At 42.7% G+C, this 23628-nt stretch overlaps 1 protein-coding gene across 8 annotated transcripts in view; it reads left to right on the top strand.

The window, feature by feature from the left end:
* Cpamd8 (C3 and PZP-like, alpha-2-macroglobulin domain containing 8) overlaps positions 1 to 13919 on the top strand; it is an 80283-nt gene extending 66364 nt beyond the window's left edge. For 3 of the 8 annotated variants that reach the window (XM_063285903.1, XM_063285902.1, XM_039107442.2), the window contains 15 exons: positions 1512 to 1563; positions 3283 to 3366; positions 3631 to 3807; positions 4022 to 4109; positions 5144 to 5300; positions 5521 to 5595; positions 6695 to 6878; positions 7577 to 7800; positions 9152 to 9370; positions 9523 to 9650; positions 10530 to 10620; positions 11256 to 11324; positions 12188 to 12290; positions 13424 to 13465; positions 13775 to 13919. In XM_063285903.1, the coding sequence (XP_063141973.1) occupies positions 1512 to 1563; positions 3283 to 3366; positions 3631 to 3807; positions 4022 to 4109; positions 5144 to 5300; positions 5521 to 5595; positions 6695 to 6878; positions 7577 to 7800; positions 9152 to 9370; positions 9523 to 9650; positions 10530 to 10620; positions 11256 to 11324; positions 12188 to 12290; positions 13424 to 13465; positions 13775 to 13791 (1710 nt within the window). In that variant the 3' untranslated portion in view covers positions 13792 to 13919. Of the gene's footprint in view, positions 1 to 1511; positions 1564 to 3282; positions 3367 to 3630; positions 3808 to 4021; positions 4110 to 5143; positions 5301 to 5520; positions 5596 to 6694; positions 6879 to 7576; positions 7801 to 9151; positions 9371 to 9522; positions 9651 to 10529; positions 10621 to 11255; positions 11325 to 12187; positions 12291 to 13423; positions 13519 to 13774 lie in introns of those variants that run through there. The other 5 variants (XM_039107440.2, XM_039107444.2, XM_039107443.2 and 2 more) reach the window with 3 other exon arrangements.
* The last annotated feature ends 9709 nt before the right edge of the window (positions 13920 to 23628 follow it).

Raw genomic sequence — 23628 nt, 5'->3', positions numbered from 1 at the left:
TGTCATTAGGTGTTTTCCTCTGTAGTCAGAAATGTGGGCAGAGTGTAATCTTTTCTGGCTTTCCAGGTGTGTCTGCCCCTTTGAAGGTTTAGCTCTCCTTCCCTCATGATTTGTGTGCAGGGATCTTTTGATCTGGTCCCTTCGGATCCAGGCTGTGTCTGGACTGCAGGGGACCTGCTGCTTGAGTCAAATTGGGTATTTCTTATTCACATTTTAATTGTTATGCCCTTTCCCAGTTTGCAGGCCAACATCCCCTAACTCCTTCCCCTCTCCTTTTATATGTGTGTTCCCCTCCCCATCCTCCCCCCATTACCATCCCTCCCAACAACAATCCAGTTCATTGGGGGTTCAGTCTTGGCAGGACCAAGGGCTTTCCCTTCCACTGGTGCCCTTACTAGGCTAGTCATTGCTACTTCTGCAGTTGGAGCCCAGGGTCAGTCCATGTATAGTTTTTGGGTAGTGGCTTAGTCCATGGAAGCTCTGGTTGTTGGCATTGTTGTTCACATGGGGTCTCAAGCCCTTCAAGCTCTTTCAGACCTTTCTAAGATTCCTTCAATGGGTTTCAGTTGTTTGCTGCTTGCATTCGCCTATATATTTGCCGTATTCTGAGTGTGTTTCTCAGGAGAGATCTACATCTGAGTCTTGTCAGCCTGCACTTCTTTGCTTCATCCATCTTATCTAGTTTGGTGGCTGTATATGTATGGGCCACATGTGGAGCAGGCTCTGAATGGGCGTTCCTTCAGTTTCTGTTCTAGACTTTGCCTCCCTATCCTCTCCCAAGGGTATTCTTGTTCCCCTTTTAAAGAAGGAGTGAGGCATCCACATTTTAGTCATCCTCCTTGAGTTTCATGTGTTCTGTGCATCTAGTTATTTCGAGCATTTGAGCTAATATCCACTTATGAATGAGTGCATACCATGTGTGTTTTTCTGTGATTGAGTTACCTCAATCAGGATGATATTTTCCGGTTCCATCCATTTACCTATGAATTTCATAAAGTCATTGTTTTTGATAGCTATATAGTATTCCATTGTGTAGATGTTCCACATTTTCTGTATCCATTTCTCTGTTGAAGGGCTTTTGGGTTCTTTCCAGCTTCTGGCTATTATGAATTGGGCTGCTATGAACATAGTGGAGCATGTGTCCTTGTTATATGTTGGGGCATCTTTTGGGTATATGCCCAAGAGAGGTATAGCTGGGTCCTCAGGTAGTTCAATGTCCAATTTTCTCAGGAACCTCCAGACTGATTTTCAGAATGGTTGTTCCAGGGTGGACCTCTTTCTAATGATTATGCTTCACCACTTTTTTCTTTATTATCTTTGTTTTGTCCTGGCATGACAAAATTCTCACATGCTGAAGCCATTCCAGCCTCATGGCCTCACAAGTAAAGTTTTCTCTCAAAATACAAAAAAAGAGAGAACTAAAAATTGTCTCCAGCATTTCTGTGTTTGCCCACTTAGTGTTTGCATGCGCAGTGATTTCTCATGTCTGAATTTCTTATCTTTTGTTCAAGCCTGAAGGAATCAAGAGAGAGCATACTTTCAGCTCACTGCTCTGTGCATCAGGTGAGAACCTTTCAAAACAACAATGAAATAATAACTTAAGTTGCCTACTTAGGGATCTTGCAATATTCCTAGAAGAAAATCAGGATACTACATACCTTATAACCCCTTATAACCCCTAAGAAAAACTAACAAAACTGAGTCTTGTAACTTAAGATCATCACTTATGCAATGCAGTTCCTAAGAGTATTGTTTACACTGTAGCTCTTTTTATTTTTAGAATACAGAAGCCTCTTCTTCAATCTCAATACTTAGAAACTTATAGATAGGGAGTGACTAAGAAGAGGTCACAATTATAATTTTCCTTTAAAAAGGGGGGAGGGATGGAAATATAGAGAATACCTTGGAAAACACCATATTTGTTTTTTGTTAGATCACAAATAAAGGAAAGATTTATATGACTGAAAGAAATACATAAGCCATGATAAATCACAGTGTGTACTTAGCATAAAATTGCTCTCTACTAGATGTTTTGATACCTTGTTCTTTTATCCCTGCTCCTCACTGGAAGCCAATGATTGCAAAGGAAATATAGCAATGCTTCACATAAGGGGAAGCTCACTATCCCATATGAGGGACAAACATAAGGTCAGGTACTGTCCACTTAGAATAATGGCTCTAAGGCCAGCACCTCTGTTAGCCAGTGCTTGTAGTGTCTACTCAGAACACATTTGTCAATAGAATAAAGAAATCTAAAGATAGGATAAGAAAAGCCCTATTCTTTCCACTGGTCAATTGTGCTTCCCCTCACAGTTACTGATTACAATGTAATCTACCCATCATCCCTGCCTTAGGAAGCCGTCCATGACAGCTGCATGGGAGAGAACAGAGAGCCTCCCAAGCACCTCAGAGAACAATGAAGAATAAAAGCTGGCTCAGGATTTATCCACTCACTGATTGTGACATGTTGGATGCTTCTTCACATTGCTTTGTTGTAGGATTCCGTCCTCAACACTAGGACCTAACATAGTTGGACTGTTGATCAGCTTACATGATGACTGTCCATCATGAAGTGAAGGCAGTCAGGGATCTGGAAGCAGGAACTGAAGTAGAAGCTATGGAGGGATGCAACTTCCTAGCTTGCTCTGCTCTGGTTCAGTTTGCTTCCTTATACAGCACAGATGGTGGGCACTGGGCCAGGACCTGTCACATCTATTATTTATATTAAAAAAAAAAGCTTCAAGACTGGCTTACAGCCCTGTGTCATGGAGGATTTTCATGACTGTGGTTCCCCACTCCCAGAAAACAAAACTTATGTCAAAGTTCACACACACACACACACACACACACACACACACACACACACACACACACGAGGAGAGAGAGAAAGTCAGAGAGAGACAGAGACAGAGAGACAGAGAGAGAGAGACAGACAGACAAAAGCAGGGTTTTCCTAAACCAAAATTCAATAAATGACACATTTTTGGGTGTTTATTAAAATAACTAATTAGAGTGTTGACAGAAGTAGAGGGACACAGGTCACAGAGCCTTAGACATTCTGTTTTGGACAGATGCTGTGCTTCAAAGAGGTGGGTGATACAGGGGAAGAGGGTGGAGTTTGACAAGCCTGTGGTTCCAGGAAATGTGAATTTGTGATATTTAACCTCAAGAGGGAGAAAAGAAATCAAAGCTTAAGGTGCAGTACTGAAGCCACTGATCTTTGGGCACTTTAGATATGCAGAGAACCGAGATGATCATCTAACTATCTGTTTTGCTTATAAGATGCTGAGCTATCAGAAACATTGTCTCTGCTGCTTCCACCAACAGTAGTGAAAGATTCAGCCAGAGCACATTTCTCTGTGATGGGTGAGTCAATCCATCCCTGGGGGACTTGGATCAATCTTCACTACCACTCCCCTGCCCCCACCATGATTTTAAATGTAGCTTCCAAACTATTACCCTTGATCTCTTTCACAGCCTTCTTCTGACTTTATCCCTTGAATACCCTCTGGGATCCAACACATGTCACCCATAAAACTCCTTCACATCACTGAGAAGTGCTTCTTTTAAAGACTTTATTTTATTCTTAAAGATAATGGCTATTCTGATGTCCCACCCTCTCAATTCCAGGTGATATCTTGAGTTCAGCCATAAAAAACACACAAAATCTTATCCAAATGCCCTATGGCTGTGGGGAGCAGAACATGGTCCTTTTTGCTCCGAGCATCTATGTACTGAAATATCTGAATGAAACCCAACAGCTGACAGAGAAGATCAAGTCCAAGGCCCTTGGCTACCTCAGAGCTGGTCAGTAAGTCTCAGAAACTCTGCCTCATTCTTGTAAACATTCTCCCTAGAAATGTCTAGAAATGGGCTTAGCACTGGAGGGGAGAGCTGATCAGTATTCTTAGTCAGTCCTATAAGCCAGGGTATGTGAGGGTCTTTCTTACTTCAGATTTACAGCCTGCCAGTCTTTGCTGTAATCGTTTCCTTAGAAAACACCCAAAGCCTTCTCTTCCAGGTTATCAGAGGGAACTGAACTACAAACACAAGGATGGCTCCTACAGTGCCTTTGGGGATCACGATGGCAAGGGTCAAGGAAACACTTGGTAAGAGGAGTCCACTGTGTACCTGGCCTTGTTCAACTCTTTTTTCCTCACGACAGCTCTACATGCATCTAATTTCATTGAAATCTAGCGGATACCTGGGCCTCAGAGGAACATATTTGAGGTAGTGCAAATCATGAATTGAAGAACTAAGATTCCTTTGAGCCTTTGACTCTGCACCATGTGCTTTAATGGCTTTGGTAAGCTGGCTTTTTCATTTCTCTCCAAGATCATTCATTAGTATGTACCTGGCTACATTTTAGTGAACATTCAAAGTTGCTTATAACTGAGACTTGAAAAGCTCTTACCAGTCTTCATGTGACCTTTCATTACATAAGAATTTATTATTCACAGCTGGAGAGGTGGCTTAGCAGTTAAGAGCACTGACTACTTTTCTAGAGGTCCTGAGTTCAAATCCCAGCATCCACATGGCGGCTCACAAGCATCTGTAATGAGATCTGTTGCCCTCTTCTGGTGTGTCTGAAGACAGCAACAGTATACACACATAAAATAATAAATCTTTTTTTAAACATTACTCACTTGAAAACAAAACAAAACAAAACAAAAAGGTCTGTGTTATTGAGGTAAAACACACAGACAATCAGCCAACAGGTGAGAAACGAAAAAGTGACAGGCATAACCTGGAGATAAACCAGATGAGGGACCTAATTTTTTGAGGTAGAAAATGTACGGCTTTGACATTTAGGAAAGGACATTCTTCTTATCTACAAAAGGAAATCATGAGGAGTGAAGGGAAGCCTAGGATAAGCATGCAGGTGTGTTAGATAAACACGAGAAGGCACAAGATAGAAGCAACGAGAAAGGAAAGCAGGAAGCACCTGAAACCACCATGCCCATCCAGTTCGACTAAGAAATGTTAGACTACCTTGGAATAGACAGAGAAACTGTACAGCTGTTCTACTCAGAGATTCTTAGACTGATTTCTCATGAGTGTGAACCTGGCCCCTGGAAACACATGTGTGGAGATGCTGCCTCAGAACAAAGGCTTCATCTCCACACTCCCCCTCCACCATCAGGCTCACAGCCTTTGTGCTCAAGTCTTTTTCCCAAGCTCAAGCCTTCATCTTCATTGACGAATCACACATCACCGATGCCTTCACCTGGCTCTCCCATCAGCAGAAGGACAGTGGCTGCTTCAGGAGCTCTGGATCACTGTTCAACAACGCCATGAAGGTGATCTTTTCTGAAGTGCTAATAAGCAGGTGACCTAATAACTCCTCAAGGCTAAGTCCTACTACTTATCATGGGGAGGAATAAGCCTCTAGGTTGGGATGTACTTTTTCATAAGGGGATGTGAACGGGAACTTCCACTGAATATGTGGATTGGCCATGAGAGGAGAAGACATCTTGCTTGCTGTATATTTTGCTGACTTCACTCCTTGGTCATTTGCAGGGGGGAGTTGATGATGAAATCACCCTCTCTGCCTATATAACTGTGGCCCTTTTGGAAAGTTTACCCCCAGACACTGTAAGTACCACATTGCTTTCCAGCATCCATGTGTAAAGCCTGTGGCTTCCTATCCTTTCTGAAGCCAAGGTACAGCCGCCTTCTTGTTCTTGTTCTTGTTCTTGTTCTTGTTCTTGTTCTTGTTCTTGTTCTTGTTCTTGTTCTTGTTCTTGTTCTTGTTCTTGTTCTTGTTCTTGTTCTTGTTCTTCTTGTTCTTCTTGTTCTTCTTGTTCTTGTTCTTGTTCTTCTTGTTCTTCTTGTTCTTGTTCTTCTTGTTCTTCTTGTTCTTGTTCTTCCTCTTCCTCTTCCTCTTCTTCTTCTTCCTCTTCCTCTTCCTCTTCCTCTTCTTTCTTCTTTCTTTCTTCTTCTTCTTCTTCTTCTTCTTCTTCTTCTTCTTCTTCTTCTTCTTCTTCTTCTTCTTCTTCTTCTTCTTCTTCTTCTTCTGTTTTACAATGCTTTGCATTCGTCAGATTCCATTAATAAGCATCCACTTGCTCAATGAAATCCTGGAGATGTTCCAAAAATCAACCCCAAAACTCAGCCTAGGATACTGTCCCTATTTGTCTGTGTCTTAAATAGAACATTCCTTAAAGGAAAGGAATGGCTCCCAAAAGATAGCAGAGAGATAGATAGACAGGCAATCAATGACAGGAAGATGATGGGAAAGAAAGAAGGGAAGAAGGAAAGAAGGAAAGGAAGGGAAGTGCAGGAGAAAGGAAGGAATGGAGAGAAAGGGAGGAGAAGGAGAGGGAGGAATACAGCGAGGGAGAGAGAGGGAAGGAGAGAGAGAGCAGGAAAGAATGGGGAGGAGGAATGGAGGAAGTAAAGGGGAGGGAGGAGAGAGAGAGAGGGAAGAGTGAGTAAGGAAGGAATGGAAGATCAAAGGAAGAGAGGGAGAGGGAAGGAGGGAAAGAACGAGGGAAAAGGGAGGGAGGGACAGAGAAAGAGCTGGGAGTTGGAAGGGAGGGAGCAGAAAGAATGGGAGAGGATGGGAGGGAAGGGGAGAGGAGGGTGGATTGATTTGAAAATTGTAAACACTGTAGCCTCCATATTTGTCCCAGATCTGCTAGGACCTTTTTTTTTAAAATCACATGTAGCTCACTTTTCCTTGTACTGCCAGGAGCATCCTGTTGTCTCCAAAGCCCTGAGCTGCCTAGAGTCATCTTGGGAGAACATAGAGCAAGGAGGAAATGGCAGCTTCGTGTACACCAAGGCACTGATGGCCTATGCTTTTGCTCTGGCGGGGAATCAGGAGAAGAGAAACGAAATCCTGAAATCCCTTGATAAGGAAGCTATAAAGGAAGGTAAGAATGTGTGTTCTTGAGTTTGTCTCCATCCAGCCCCCCTGAAGGAAAACAGGGTAGCATATGGAGAGTGGAAATAGCATTACATTTTAGTCCCAGCTCTATGGCACACTGAAGTTTCTCCTTGACTGCCCTATTTCGAAATGAGTCTTCCTTCTCTACAAAAGTCTTCTGTTTGGCATTTGCTGATAGGGTGACCAAAACCAACAAATGTAATATCACAGTAGAATGCACACAGGTCTAACTATGTTACAATGGTGAACGTAGTTAAAGCTTAGCTTTTCTCTCTGCTATGAAGGACACACAGAGGAAAGATGCTTCAAGATTCTTTTATTTCAATTGCAACTCTGAACCCACTGGGAAACTTTACTAAGTCATTTGGTTTGAATGCTGAACAAGTGGCCTTTTGTTGGGTGTGAGGGAGTTAATGAATAAAAGAGTTGTGTCTGCTATTGTCTCCTCAACAGCTCTGCTAAAGCACCATTGAGGTCGTAATCTAGTTAATAACATAATATATATGTCCATGGTCTTTCTCAATCACAACCCATCTGTAGCAACTGCAGATTTTTACTGCGAATTAGTAAACCTGGGTGTATTGTGAGTGAAAACTAAAACCTTCTACAATCTTTTACAGTTCCTTCTTTCTACATATTGTAATGTACTCAGACCTTTAATTATCTCTCTATTTTTTCCCTAAGACAACTCCATTCACTGGGAAAGACCTCAGAAACCCATGAAATCAGCGCGTTCTCTGTACAAACCCCAAGCTTCCTCTGCTGAAGTAGAGATGAATGCCTATGTCATCTTAGCTCGCCTCACTGCCCAGTCAGCCCCATCCCCTAAGGACCTGGCTTTGTCAATGGGCACCATCAAGTGGCTCACAAAGCAGCAGAATTCCCGTGGTGGCTTCTCCTCCACACAGGTCGGTGGTTTTTCTTCAGAGTCCACATGGGGTTAGGGGATTTGCTAGAGACATAGGAACCATAAAAAAGGGAAGAGAAGAGAAGAAGAAGGAAATGTTACTCTTGGATATTTTGTGTCTGTAGGAAGTGTGGGATGATAGAATCCTATAATAAATTGCCCTAGTTCTTGTACCCAGTCACAGGAGTTCTCTTGATACCAGGATTGATGAAACAGGCCTATGTTTCTGAGAACTTCCTAACCCAGATCCAATCGTTAATATAAAACAGTGGCCAAAATCCTGGATTATCCAGAATCCAAGGCATAGTTCCCTCTCCCTAGACATAGCTCCTTCACCCTAGAACAGCATACGGAGACCCAAGACCAAACCGACATGTCTGCTGCCCTACTGACCTTAGGTACAGCTGTTTCCCTTCTCCTGATAGGCTCTCCTAATCTTATGTGGGATAGATCACTCTCGGCTTCTCTCCAAGCTGGCAGGAGGTTCTGCTACCTCTTGATACTTGGGAACCACCAGGGCTGTCCTGAGGTAATAACATCTCCACCTCCAAAACACATCTGCCACAATGACTATAATTCATGCTCCAGTTATTCTGGAACCATGGCAGAGTTAATAGTGAGATGGCAGGGTCCTCTAAAGGATAAATACAATGTATTGAAAAGAAAACTTCTGTGATACTAGCCACCCTGCTCTGCAGTTCATTTCTTTTCCTCTTTCCTTTCACTAGACAGTCCCTGTTGCGATCGTAAGCCCTTGCTGCAAGTTTCTGCTCTCTTGCTGGGCTCTGTTCTCAGGTTAGCAGCTGAAGTTCTCTTAGGATAAGAAAGGATCGTGTGAGAGAGATCCTTTCTGGAGCATGGAGGACATGTGACAAGAGTATGCCACTGAGGAGCAATGCAGTGAAGTAGAACACTAGATCGTAGTTTTTCTATGTGATAAGGCTGAACCAGGACAGGCACATGGCCATGCTGCCTTGAGTGCACAGTAAGTCCAGAAGCAAGTTTATCGATGAGAGCAGGGACGTGATTTTTTGGGGACATGGAGGGGGTAACCATAGGAGCTGGGGACAAAGGAGAAAAACAATGAATGTTGGGAGGAAAATCTAATCTGTATTCCTATTTCCTCTGACTAGGAAGGATTTGCATATGGCAGGATACTCTAAGTAGGGAAGCCATGTGGAAGTTTTTGACCCGCAAATGTTTCTATATTAAAGCCTGAAATAAAGTCTAGATCTCAAGTAATTAGAGACAGAAGTTTCAAGACAGTTTGTCACAGCTAGAGCAAACTTTGGGAAGAGCTCAAGGCCTTCCAAATGGATGCTATCCTGAACATTTTCATTCATTCCTGCCAGGACACTGTGGTGGCCCTCGATGCTCTGTCCAAATACGGAGCAGCTACTTTTTCCAAAAGCCAAAAAACTCCTTCGGTGACCGTCCAATCTTCAGGGTCATTTTTCCAAAAGTTCCAAGTGGACAACAGTAATCGTCTGTTACTGCAGCAGGTCTCATTACCAGACATTCCTGGGAACTACACCGTCAGTGTGTCAGGAGAAGGATGTGTGTATGCTCAGGTAAGATGCTGGGAAGTTGTGGGTATGCGGCTGTGAGCCTCCTTCCCCAAAATGGAAAGTCTGACTTTGCACACACTATGCTCACATTGGGGAAGATTGATCCAAGGACTCAGTGCAATGGAGGTGAAGTATTTCTGTTCATTACTTATCAGACCATGCTGAGATACAACCTGCCCTTGGAGAAGCAGCAGCCTGCGTTTGCTCTAAAGGTGCAGACAGTACCCCTGACTTGTAACAACCCCAAAGGCCAGAACAGCTTCCAAATCTCACTAGAAATCAGGTATGAGATAGGCATGTGTCTCTGTCTCTGTATGAGCATCTATCTCTGTCTCTGCTTCTCAGCTGCTATAGGGCTGTCTTCCTTACACTCTTCATGGATCGGGTACAAAGATACCGAAAGTGGGTCTCTTCATTAAAATTTTTTTTTGCCTGTAAAAATAAATGATTAAAAATACTGGACTTCAACAAAGTGAACAATGAGGAATTGTAAATTTATAATTTCTAATTAGTCTGATTTTAGGGTTCCTTTCTAGTCCACTATCATAATAAAATAATACATCATTCTTTTCCAGGAGACTTTGACATGGATTATTCTTCTTCACCAACAAGGAATAGACTTCCTGGTCTTTTAAAATTCCATTTTCTATAAGAAAAGAGATATTCAGTTCCTCTGACATTCATCAGAGGTTCCATAGGAAATATAACCTGTAAAGGGGTCTAACTGTAGAAGCCAAAGGGATCTTATATACAGAGAATACTCCCATGGTGTGACCTTATCAGCCTTATGTTCGTGTGTGTGTGTGTGTGTGTGTGTGTGTGTGTGTGTGTGTGTGTGTGCGTGCACGCGCGTGTGCATGTAACAAACAACAATGTCAGCCCTCAGGTTCCATACATACTTGTTTTTTAAACTAGGTCTCTTACTAACTAAGCAGACTGCTGACTTACCAGCATGCCTGGAGGATCCAGCCATTAATGTACTCTGCACATGATACTATTCTGCTGTCTATTGTCAGAACTATTTATATTGACGATAAAGGTCATGTATTTTAAGATATGGAAAATATCACACAGGCTATATCAGGAATTACTGCTGGAACTCAAAGAAGGCAGGATTCAAACTATTAAAATGACTCCTCCTGTGCACTTCTTTGGTCTGTAGTTACACGGGGAGCCGTCCAGCCTCCAACATGGTGATTGCTGATGTGAAGATGCTCTCTGGTTTCATCCCATTGAAACCAACAGTGAAGAAGGTAGGCAGAGACGAGATGTTTGTGTTCCCTGTATCCTCAGACTAGGAGCCTACCAATACCATCATGATTATGTCAACCCATGTCAAAGCAGGTAGCGTTAATTTAACACACTTGGGTTTGTTAAAATGCTGGTGTAGGTATGGACTGTGATAGCAGCCAGCACAAGAAACATAAGAAAGAGATCTGAGTTCACTGAGTCCACAAGCTATCTAACGATAACTTTTAAAGTGTTATGAACCTGGTCAATAATGATTCATGGGAAAATGATAAATGGCAAAATTGCAGGTGTAGTTTCAGATGTTTTAAGAACTATGAAATTTAACAAGTTTAGATCATTAACAGAGCACAGGCAATATGGGGTAAGAACTGCCAGATGGGTGACTATTTTTAATGTTCAAACAAAAGGCAAAAAAGCCTATTACTCTGTGAGTTCATATTCAGTCAGGCTTTTAGTAGAGTAGCAGTCACAATTTTCTAAATATATTTTCATTCTTATTGGAAAAGATTTTTCTCATCTATTTAAGTGAATTCAGTAACATCGCCTGTTTATCATCTGCCACCCCACAGTTCATTTATCTTCCTCACCCCCCCTCCCAAGGCTTTTTCAGTAACTCGGGGTTTTCTCTCATTTTCAGCTTGAAAGATTAGAGCATGTAAGCAGAACAGAAGTGACCACCAACAACGTCCTGTTATATTTGGACCAGGTACGATTCTTTCCTGCCTCACTAGACCTGCCGAGATGGCAGTCCTTGATCTATGTGGGTCAGGTGAGGGTCCTTCCCGCCTTCCTATACATGCCCAGGTGGGCAATCTTTCTTGTGAATCTATGTGGGAAGCACATAGCAGAAGAGAAGTAATTCTAAAGGCTTTATCAATTCTAATTGAGTTAGAGGCATGTTCCCTCTTACTAGATGATGCTGTGAGTTCTTTCTGTCTGGCCTGGAGACCTGATTCAGCAGTTAAGGGCACTTACTGCTCTTGCAGAAGATCAGAATTCAGTTCCCTGAAGCCAACCCAATTCACACTCCCTTTAAATCCAGTTCCAGGGAATCTGATTCCCTCTTCTGGGCTCCGTTCTTAAAGACACACACACACACAGACACACACAGACACACACACACACACACACATAGACACACACACACACACACACACACACACACACACACCACCACCACCACCACCACCACCAGTAGTAGCAGTAGTAGTGATAAAACAAATTTTTAAATCTTCTTTCCTTGTTGCTAGCTTTCCTGGGACTTAGCGTCCAAGTCAACAAGCCAAAGGTTTAACTCTCACAATGGATGAAGCCAAATATCATACATTAAGGAGGAATATGGATTTTTGGGATGGTTTAATAGACTGGAAAAGCTTCACATAATCCCAGGAACCTGTACTTCAGTTCCTCCCACCCCCACTCTAAAACCTATCTCAGCCTCCACGTAGGCGGGCAGTTAAGGAACACAGTGAGTGTGAGAGCAAATGCTACCCAACACATAAGTCAGTCAGGCTGAGGAAAAACACTGGCCCCTTCTGTGAGTCCGGATCATTTTTCTCTCTTTCCCAGGTAACCAATCAGACACTGTCCTTCTCCTTCATCATTCAACAAGACATCCCAGTAAAGAACCTGCAGCCTGCCATTGTGAAAGTGTATGACTACTATGAGACAGGTGAGCGAGATGACCCTGAAGAAACTTCTTGTTTTGGTTGTTGTTTTGGGTTTTTTTTTTTTAACACTTTCTCACTATGTAACCCAGGCTGACCCAAATTCTCAGTCCTCTTGACTCAGCCTCCCAAATGCTAATATTACAGACATACGCCATCACACCCACTAGTAAAGACAATTGTTTTTCAGACCCTGACATATTATGTAGGCCAGACAACCATTTATAAAATTTCAGTTTATTGAAATTTCATGATTTGTTCCTGTTTGTCCAGGCAACCATGTTGGACTAAACATGTCCAAGTAACCCAGGGGCACAAACACTTTACAAAGTTGGGTCTATAGGTTGAAAGACACACAAATCTTAGAAATGTAGTAACAGGAAGAGGAAGAAATGTACAAATAATTAGAGTGGGAATTGAAGGTGAGAGGGAATTGGAGCCTGTGTGCTCAGTGGTGACCAAAGAAAGAGCACACAGCCAGAGCTGGGGAATTAAATGGAGGGCTTTCTGTTAAGGGAAGAGATACAAACTAAATGTTTCAGACTAGAAGAACTCAAGAAATAGTGAAGGAAAACAGGAACATAGAATGGAATCTGAAAGGATCTATGTCTGCAAGGATCGCAGCTAGTCCTCTGCTCAAACACTGGAGAAGTGTTTGGTTTTCTCCAAAGGGTAAATGACCCCAGTGTTCTGTTTGTTTATTTTGTGAGAGGCGGGCACATCAAGGTGCCTGTGGAGCTCAGCTGGCCTTTGACAGAAATGGGCTCTCTCCTTCTGCTATGCAGATCCTAAAGGTGGAACTCATTAAGGTTACCAGGCTTGGCAGCAAACACCTTCCCCACTGAGCCATTTTGCCAGCAAAGTATGAAAATGTCAACCAGTGGCTTCAAAGGGAGAAATTCCCTTCTTTAGTTTGTCTGATATTCCCAGAGAGATGACTTTTTAGCAATCATTCAGGTCTTGATTGAGCAAAGTGGTCAGTTCCAACATATCACCTACCCTCCACACACTCCTCTCTCCATACTGTCCTCCCTCCTCACACCCCTCCCTCCACACACCCCTCCCTCCATACACCCCTCCCTCCACACACTCCTCTCTCAAAAACTCCCTTCTCAGGTTCTAACTCCATGTCTTTCAGATGAAGTGGCTTTTGCTGAATACAGCAGCCCCTGCAGCTCAGGTAAGCACCTAGCACTCCTCCCACATGCCTTCCTCTGACCTCCTTCCCTTCAAAACTACTCTGAACTTTTGTTACATGAGGTCAGACAATTCTGACTGAGCAAAAATGCAGAAATGTGCACCTTTGGATTGTCTACTAACACTGGGATTCTCCTCTAACTTCCTTACCAACATATATAATAGTTTATGGTAGAAAATCTAAATCATCCCGTTCCCTACCATGGCTGGTTTGTGTTCTAGCAGAGAACCTTGTTGCCTGTACGCAGTGACATTATGCTCATCACGTGCTGTTTTCTCCTCTTATACACAGACAACCAAAATGTTTGAAACTCTAATCTGCGAACAAGGCATTGCTGGAATCCCCAGTCCAGAAAACCTTCAAGAAGGTGATTTGTGTTTGTCCCTGAATTATAAATATGGAACAACCTTGGTAAATAAATACATAATTCTAGCAAGTCTTTATCTGTGATTATCTCTTCACTTAATCCAAATTTACTCCATGCTCAGTTAGTGTTTTCCCCTATACCCCACATTTTGCATGAACAGAAATGACATCTGAACAGAGGAGCATGCATTGTGAGCATGGGGAAGACTTTACAACTGCTTCAATAAAACAGAGCTCTGGACATGAACTAACACTGTGGCAACCTTACCTCCGTAAAAAAATCACCATGGATATATTAGTAAAACAAGACTATGCTTTAAGCAAGAAATGGTAACTCTGGCTTGATTCAGAGCATTTCTGGAAGATGAGGCAGGAGAGTCACAAATTCAAGACTGTCCCAGGCTCCTTCTGCAAGTGCCAAGTGAGTCTGGAGTTCATGACAAGGTTGACTCAAAAAATCAAAAGGCAGGGATTTTGATTAGATGGCAAAATACTTGACCATTTTCAAATCTATGGATTCACTTTCTAACACGGAAGAAAGCAGGGGATATAATACATCCAGGTAAAATCACTTATCACAAAGGAAAAAAAAAGGTTTTTGGTGGCAGGAAAATGGCTACACTGACTTATGGGCAGGGTGCCATGTTGAAGATTGCAGTGATAAATCTATTCAGTTATGTAAAGGAGGGCATAGATATCGAATGGGAAATGTTCCTGACAGGCTCAGCTGTTTGAGTCATCAGTTGGTCCCAAGCTGGTGCTGTTCTGCAAGGGTGTAAAATCTTTGGAATATGGGTTCAAAACTGGAAGTAGGGGTGAAGCTTAAAAATTCTAGGCCAGCCAAGTTCTGTTTGCTTCTTGACCTATGAAGTATGTGGAATCCATTCACAAGTTTTGCATCCTTGAACCTAAACATTCCTAGCCACTGAGCTTCTCCACCAGAGCAGGCGGGGAACCATCAACTGATGGCCAGGTGTTTATATACACAAGCCTCCGGAACTTATTGAGATTCAGACCCTAACAGATAGTTATTCTGTTGCTCTGGAGCCTGTGGCAAAGCAGCATGTCGTGGGCTGAGGGTCAAACCTTGAACACAAATATCCAGCTATGAAGGCTATAGTTGTTGATGTGACCTTTTTGGAGGTGATGGGGACTTGAAAAGCTGGATGGTGTCCCCACAGGGCTAGTGGGACCTGGCTACACCTCACTGGCTTACTGTTTTGCTGTGGGGGCCATGAGGTAAGTACTTGATTTAGCTTTGCTTTTGGTTACGTGTCCTGTATCCTCTCTGCCCCCTCAGCACAGAACCTAAAGGGGCAGGGATAATCAATGGATCAAGATGAAACTTCCCCTTTCTAAGCGGATTGTGACAGATGCATGCTCCAGTAAACAAAAGGCTGTCCTAGCAGAAGCAAGACAGTAGCGTTTATTCATGTCACCGTGAGACTGAAGAAATGTGTTGAGGCTGAGGGTCTTTATCTCGTAGTGTAATCACGGATGGCTTTGGAGGGCAACGAATGAAGAACAGCACTGTGGTGGGAAGGGTACAACAGATCTGTCTCCTGGAAACTGTGTCAGACTGGTTATAAATAGCTTCAACCTCTTTAGAACATTTGTTATTTAACTTTTAGGGATAGCCAAAATTATTTCAGCCAGTACAATAAGTCTCCTAAGAGATTTTAACAGTGGAACTTTTCTGAAGATTAGGCTCAGCTTCTTGTGCAAAAAGTTTTTTGGACTCCATTTAGGTAAGGAATCAGGATGGAAAATGTGTTTCCAGAGTCAATGTGTATCTTTTTTTTTAATTATTAATCATTTTGTTCATTTCCATTTCAAATGATATCTCCTTTCCCACTTAATCTCATCCCCCTACTCCCCCTTCCCTTTGCACCCCTCCACCCATTCACCCACTCCCACCTCACTCCACTAGCCTCCCCTATGCTGGGGCATCAGGCCTCCCTCCCTCTTTCCCATCCTACTGATGTCAGATATGGCCATCCTAGGCTGCATATGTGTCTGGAGTCCTGGCTCCTTCCATGTATACACTTTGATTGGTGATTCAGTCCTTGGGAGCTCTGGATGGTCCAGTTAGTTGGTATTATTCTTCCTATGGGGTTGCAAGCCCCTTCAACTCCTTCAGTCCTTCCATTGGGGTCCTCAGGCTCAGTCAGATGTTTGGCTGTGAGTATCTGCATATGTGTTGGTCAGGTGCTGGCAGAGCTTCTCAGGAAACAGCCATATCAGGCTCCTGTCAGCAAGTGTTTCTTGGCATCAGCAGTAGCATGGGGGTTTGGTGTCTGAAGATGGGATAGATCCCTAGGTGGAGTGTATCTCATTTTGAAGTGATTTAGGAATGGGAGATTATCTAAATTAGGTTAGGTGCAGACTAGCAGTGTTTTCTAGCATAAATACTATTATGAGAGACAGGTGACATGTGCTGGATGTGTATCTCATAGTCTGTGTGCTGCTGTTTTTTCTTTACCGTGTGTTCCCTATGTTTGCTCCTGTTCTACTCAGAAGTAGCTGAAACCTCCTGCTCCCGCCCCACATATACAGTAAGGACCCCAGTTTTACAATGGATTTTGCTTTTGTTAGATGTAGGTGTAAACTTCAAAATTGTAGTTAAAAATCTAGCACAGTAAATGTAGTTCTGTCATGAAAATATAACAAATATGAATAGACAAATATATAATTAGCATTTAGATAATAATTAGATAATAGCTAAATAAAGTTCTAGACATGTATGTGTCTAGATTACCACATGGTGGCAGCAAAAGTTAAGAATATAAGTACGCCCATTTCATTAAAAATTAGAAATTGGGAACATACACCAGTGGGCGGCCCAAAACCACATGCAGACAGACAGCTCTAACTGGAGTCAGTGAATTACAAAAGAGGAGGAAGAGAAAGAAGATGAAGTTGGGAGAGAACTGGAGTCGGTGAATTACAAAAGAGGAAGAAGAGAAAGAAGATGAAGTTGGGAGAGAACTGGAGTCGGTGAATTACAAAAGAGGAAGAAGAGAAAGAAGATGAAGTTGGGAGAGGAACTTGAGGTGTGCAAGATGATCAAAGAATGAATAAATAAAATGGACAAAAGGAAGAGAGACGTGGGAATGGAAAATAACTGTGGAAAATTAAAATGATGAAATAAAAGAGAAACGTAATAGCACAATGTTCCGTTCTATTTAACTCACCAAAGCCAGAGTCCCAGGTTCCAGAGTGCAGTAGTGGTCCAGCCCAGGGCTTTTGGTGATGCGTGGATCTGCTGAAGTGTAAAACTAATTGATCTTCAGCTACGTCTCTGGGCTTTTCCTAGAAAGACACTAATTATGTGGGTGAAAGGTGCACCCCCACAATCTAATAATTTCCCAAAGGTCCCTGTCTCTGAATAGCACCATATTGGGAATCAGGACTTGCAGATGTTGAAGGGTTAGGACCATTGAGCCCATGACAGCTCTGTTATCATAATCAACAGCAGGGTCAACGTGACAGAATGAACAGTGTGACTCATACAGACCCACAATAGTGAAATGGCTAATTCATGACCATAGCCACAAATAAAGCAGATGAGACTACTGACTCCTCTCACTTGATCTTCATAAACAGAAAAATTTCAAGTCAAATATCTGAAACTCTGGACTGAATTACAAAATCATCAAAGCTGATTCCCAGACTTGAGCCACTTTACATGGAAGGAAGGTTGGCTACTACAAGAAAAGACTCCCCCCACCCCACTCCATGGCACCAAACATACACATTCATGCTTTCTTCCCTGAAAGGACCTTGGACTTTTTCAGGGTAGGTGTATACTGAAAAGAAAGCAGTAATTAGATCCTTAGAGAACAACCGGACTCTGACTTATCACGACATTGATTCCAGTGGACATAAAACATCACTGTAGCCCTCTAATCAAAGGGGGTTGGAGGGATAATGGGAATTACTTTAAAAGATTAAACTCCAGTAACCAGAAAGTATAGTGGAAATAATAAACTTCTAATCATGTACGTGACTGATAAAGTATATAAGTTTCTTGCCATATATATTTCTATACATATGTTAGATAGAGACCAAGACACCATCAACAGTGAAAAGAGAACTAGTGATGTCAGGAGATAGTTATTGACAACCACACTAATTAAGCCAATTAAAAATAAGTGAAACCTTTTACTGACAGGTAACCAAGAGTAGATTCACACTTCAAAGTTTATTGGTGACAAAGCTCTAAGGGATAACATTTTTAAAGACAAAAACCACAATTACATCAGTGTTTGATGGGGTCAGAGCTTAGTGGCATTTTCCATACACCATGTGACAATTATTTATGGCTTACACTTCCTCTTAGTTATTTTCGTTTTAAGTTTTAGCTGGCACAAACACTAATGATTTTGGTTAATAGGTCTGGACCATGGTCAGGGTCATAGACAGTCTAAAAAGCATTGACAAGGGGAGATGTCTACTGGGGGATGGGGATGGGAGAAAGCTGAGGAGTGTCGAGGCAGGAACAAAACAGGGCCAGGGCAAGATGGTGTCACCCCAGGGAATTCGCTACAATGAGCAATGGAACCAAACCAAGATAGTAGAAGAACTGAAGGGGCTGGAGAGATGGATCAATGGTTAAGAGCACTGACTGCTCTTCCAAAGGTCCTGGGTTCAAATATGCTGTTGGTGAGTATGTAACTAGTCTGGTCACTATGACAATAAGTTTTGAAAGCAGAATATGGTACCATACACAAATATCACTTCTCTTAGGTAGGGTTTCTGTTGCTGTGAGGAAAATCATGAGCAAAAGCAAGTTGCAGAGGAAAGCTTACATTTCTACATATTCCACATGGCTGTTCATAGCCAAAGGAAGTCAGAACAGGGACTTAAGCGAGGCTGGAACCTAGAGACAGGAGCTGATGCAGAGACTATGGAGGGGTGCTGCTGACTGACTTGCTCCACATGGCTTACTCATACACCTCAGGACCACCAGCCTAGGAATGACACCACCCAAAATGGACTAAGCCCTCTCCCATCAATCACCACATAGGAAAATGCCCGATGACTGGCTCTTATGGAGGCATTTTGTCCATCGAGGTTTCCTCCTCTCAGTCGAGTCTAGCTCTCATTAAGTTAACATAAAACTACCCAGCACATCACTTCTTTAGCCTGAAAGAATCAAAGTCAACCAGCCATGTAGAAATAATCCTCGATCATCACAGCGCTGCTGCTAGGAGCCCAGCCCAGAATCACCCAGAATCCTGCTTCTTCTTCGCTAATTTATCTATGTGTGCATTAGAATCATATTGGTAGATTTTTCATACTGACTTGCTATTTCTTTTGGTTAATGATTAGTACCTTCTGTGGCTTTCAGTAGTGTGTTTTTTTAATTATTTATTTTCTGTACATGAGTACACTGCAGCTGTCTTCAGACCCACCAGAAAAGGGCATCAGGTCTCATTACAGATGGTTGTGAGTCACCATGTGGTTGCTGGGATTTGAACTCAGGACCTGTTTGAAGAGCAGTCAATGCTCTTAACCACTAAGCCATCTCTCCAGCCCCGCAGTAGTGTTTTATTTAGATATTTCCTTAATGCATTTAGCCTCTTATCATATTTGTCTTCTGCTATCCTCTCTCATGTCCACTTCCTTCTCTTGCAAATTAGTTGTAAGAAAAAAGTGTATTAATTTGCCAGTGTTATAGGGACAGTTAGACAGTCTTGATGGAGATAGTCTGGTTACAGCTGATTCCACATTTTGCACCCAAACATTTTAAATATTTAAAATATAAAGCAGGAAAAATAAAAATGCCCTATGAGAATATGTGGGAAATGTGTTTTCTGTATTCGTAAAGCTGAAAGGAATGGTTTGGATTATAAAAACTCAGAATGATGAAGTTGCCATGTAAGAACCAAAATTTCTTATGGCTGAGGGAAAATTCTAACTTATGCTAATTAGGAGAAGAGCAAACCTAGATAAGATATGTTCAACTAGCATCAGGCTCAGATGACTTACTTACATAGGTAGGTAGTTAAGTAGACAGAGAGACAGATGGTGGATGGAGAGAGAGAGAGAGAGAGAGAGAGAGAGAGAGAGAGAGAGAGAGAGATTGATTAACCATTAGCAGTGATAGTTGGGTACCACAAGTTAGGGCCAGCTTGTACTATATGACAAGTTAGGGCCAGCCTGTACTATATGACAAGTTAGGGCCAGCCTGTACTATATAACAAGAAACCTTGTACCTTTATCCTGCCAATTTTTTGAATCCAGGCCTCACTTGTCCCAGAGTGTTCCTTGATGCAAGAGCTAAAGTAACTCGTAAGCCTCAACTGGGAGCACAAGCTCACACCATCTGACTGGTTAGCCCATGGAAAGTATCATTCACATAGAATTGTTTTTGCTGTTTTTTGTTTTGTTTTTAAAGATAAAGGCCTATGGATTTCCCAAAAATAGAAATACAAACAACTCTTCAGTGTGGGAAAAGAAGATATCATTCTTAACAAGAGAGACGCAAATTCAAACCAGGTGAGAAACCATTTTTTACTTCTGTAGCTAAGATACAACAGTTGATTAAAAACTGCTGTTTGACCTACAAGGCCAGTCCTATCAATAACCAATCAAGGAAGGGAAGGGACATGGAGGCCTACTCCTTACCTCTGAGTTACCTCCTATTAATAGATACTGGGAGAAGGGGTATCACTGTTTATTATGTGGGCCACCAGGCTCCAACAGATAGTTCCAAACACAGGGTCATATGGATGGCCCTTTATTCTCTGTGAGTCACAAAGCAAAGCTAACAAAATGAACATACTGAACACTGGGAAGGAGTCGGTTGATCAGGGGCCATGAGGAAAAGCAAGGTGAGAATGGTCATGTGTGGATTTGTCTACAAACAAGAGGAATTAATAAAAATCCTCAAAACAAAAAAACAACCTTCTGGAGGACTGGAGAAAGTCTCAACCATTAAGAGCTCAGACAATTCTTACAGAGAACATATGTTCAGTTCTAAGTATCTACATTAGGAAACTCACAACAACCTGTAACTCCTACTCAAGGAACCTGATGCACTCTTCTGCCTTCTGGAGGCACTGCGCACGCAAGCGCACACACACGCACACACACACACACACACACACACACACACACACACACACACACACAGAATACCGAACTGTCCTCCCAGACAACTATAGCCACCATCTTCAGGAGGTCAACTGTGCCTGCTTTCAAAAGAGGATCCTAGAAAGCTTTCTTGACTGGATAACTTCTATCCCAGAAAAAAGGGGCAAGAATACTCATGGAACTATCACTTGCATATCCAGCCATCCCTTCCAACCAGTTGTGTCTAGGTCTGCCCCAACTGCACACTTGTTTTCAGGATATTGGTGGCCAGGGAGAGTTAGAGCATATAATCTGGGAAGGACTGGGGGAAGGGGCTTCATCTGCATAGCCTCTCTTTCAGGCCCTCAGACTCTGTCTCCTGCTTTTGACCCACAGTGGATGTCTCTTCCTCTTCCACATGAGAGAAGAATCACAGCACACTGTGGTTCTGCATCTGGCTTACTGCACTCTCCACCACGACCTTCTGTTTTCCCCATCTTCCTGCAAGTCACCAGATTCCTCATTCCTCTTTATTGTCAGAACAGCACTGGGGGGTAGGGTGTGTCAATGTGCAGGCCTGCGCCTGTGCCTGTGCCTGTGTGTGCATGTGTGTTGTATTTATGTGTGATGGCACCCAGGCAAATTGCTTATCTTAGCTGCTACTAGTAGTGTAACAATAAGGGCTAGAGAGATAGCTCAGTGGTTGAGAGTACTGTCTGCTCTTCCAGAGGTCCTGAGTTCAAATCCCAGCAACCACATGATAGCTCACAACCATCTGTAATGACATCTGATGCCCTCTTCTGGTGTGTCTGAAGACAGCTACAGTGTACTTATATAATAAATAAATCTTTAAAAACAGTAGTGTAACAATATGGGCTGGAGAGATAGCTCAGCAATTAAGAGCACTTGTTCCTCTTGCAAAGGACTCTGTTCATTCAATTCCCAGCACCCACATGGAGGTTCAGAACCATCTGTAACTCTACTTTGAGGGAATCCAGCACCCTCTTCTGGCCTCTGTTGGGCCCAGGCATACATGTGGTGCACATACATATGTGCAGGTAAAACACTCTTATAGGTGAAAATAAAGAAATCTTAAACAAAAAAAAAAATGAGAAAAACAGTGCTACAATGAATTTGGATGTGACGTGGTCTGGCATGGTGACCTCATTCCATTCAGATCTATGTACTGAGGAGTGGGACAGCTAGACCATCTGTGCCCAGGAAATGGCTGTTCTGAATGCTGTGTGCCAGTCATACAGGAACCTGAAGCACACTCCAAGGAATAGTTCACCAGGCTAGAAAAAAACTGAGGAAGGTTTTCGGCAAGATGTTCAAGGACACCAATAACGGGGGTGGGGAAGTAATTACTGGAAAAATATTAACTGAAAGAAGTTGGAGGTACCACAGAGACCAGTACACAAGAATTCACTGTGCTGGGTCAGCTTAGTGTAGCCAAATAGCATGGACTCCATCGGAAGGATGCTAGTTTGTTCCAGAAAATGAAATAGATTGGAGGAGCCTCTGCCCTGGATCTCTGGATCACATCACCACCATTGTAAGAGAAATACCTGGAGGACATGATTATCTGTCTTTACAAAAGAAAGCCCACAGAGTCACCGAAGAGGCCAAAGTGCTGCTGTCTGAGCATAGATGTGAATCTGGGTAATTTAGGAATGGCTGGATAGTTGCTAGACACCCAGATAGAAAGGAACAGCTTCCTGGGCACATTGTTCTAGGTGATATCAAAGGCCATTGAGACCAGAAAGCAGACACAACAACTAGTCTCTCCAGGACTTGCAAAGGCGTAGGGATGTCTTATTCTGAGCTATATGCCATGAAACTTTGATTTTCATCACCAACTGGATCTTTAAAATCTTGTGAAAAGGATTCCAAAGAAATCTCAAGAATGGAGGTTTCACCCACGAGATCTGAAAAGAAAAGCATCCCAATAAGGCCTTTCTCTTGGGGGTTCATTGGCTGTAATTTCTCGCTGCTTGCAGAACTGAGAGAGAAGAGGCGTGAATATATCATTCATGGAGAGTGGAGAGGGACTGTATGGTGTAAGAGGAATGGCCTCTGGACCTCCTATACCATGGAGGTAACACAGAGGGGCTAACCGCCCCACCCCCTGCCCTGGCCATCAGTGCCTCTCCGGGAAAATACATAGTCCTACCTCCCATACAGTCAAATGAAGTCTATCAGATAGGGTGGGATTGTGTCCTGGTGCATGCATGTAGTGTCACCATGCGGAGGGATGCAGTGTAGTCTTGAGTTCCACACTCGCCTGGGCTTCATCAGCAAGAATGTCCCAAAAATTTTTGAAGGGGATATTTAAATCAAGGGGGTGCATAAGAAAATGTAGTGTGATGAATCCACCATGAGAGAAAGGTTTGCATTGTGAATGAGGAGAGAATACCCAGAGGCATCTGGAAGAATCCAGTCAGACAGAAAATAATCAGACTGGGCATGGCCATGACTAGGGAAGCAACAGAGCAGGAGAGAGCATAGTGGGGAAGGGGAGTGGAGTTAAAGAGATAGCAATATGAAGAGAGTAGAGCATAGTGGGAAAGCAAGAGGGTACAAGGGAGGGGTAAAGAGGTTAGCAAGAGAGTAAATAGTAAGAGTATTTGGGTTATAAAGAAGGGTAAAGAGGTTAGCAAGAGAGTAAATAGTAAGAGTAGTTGGGTTATAAACTGAAG

The sequence above is a fragment of the Rattus norvegicus genome, chromosome 4, assembly GCF_036323735.1.
Source record: "Rattus norvegicus strain BN/NHsdMcwi chromosome 4, GRCr8, whole genome shotgun sequence".
In the NCBI taxonomy this organism is placed as follows: domain Eukaryota; kingdom Metazoa; phylum Chordata; class Mammalia; order Rodentia; family Muridae; genus Rattus; species Rattus norvegicus.
This window is presented reverse-complemented; position numbering and strand designations above follow the sequence as displayed.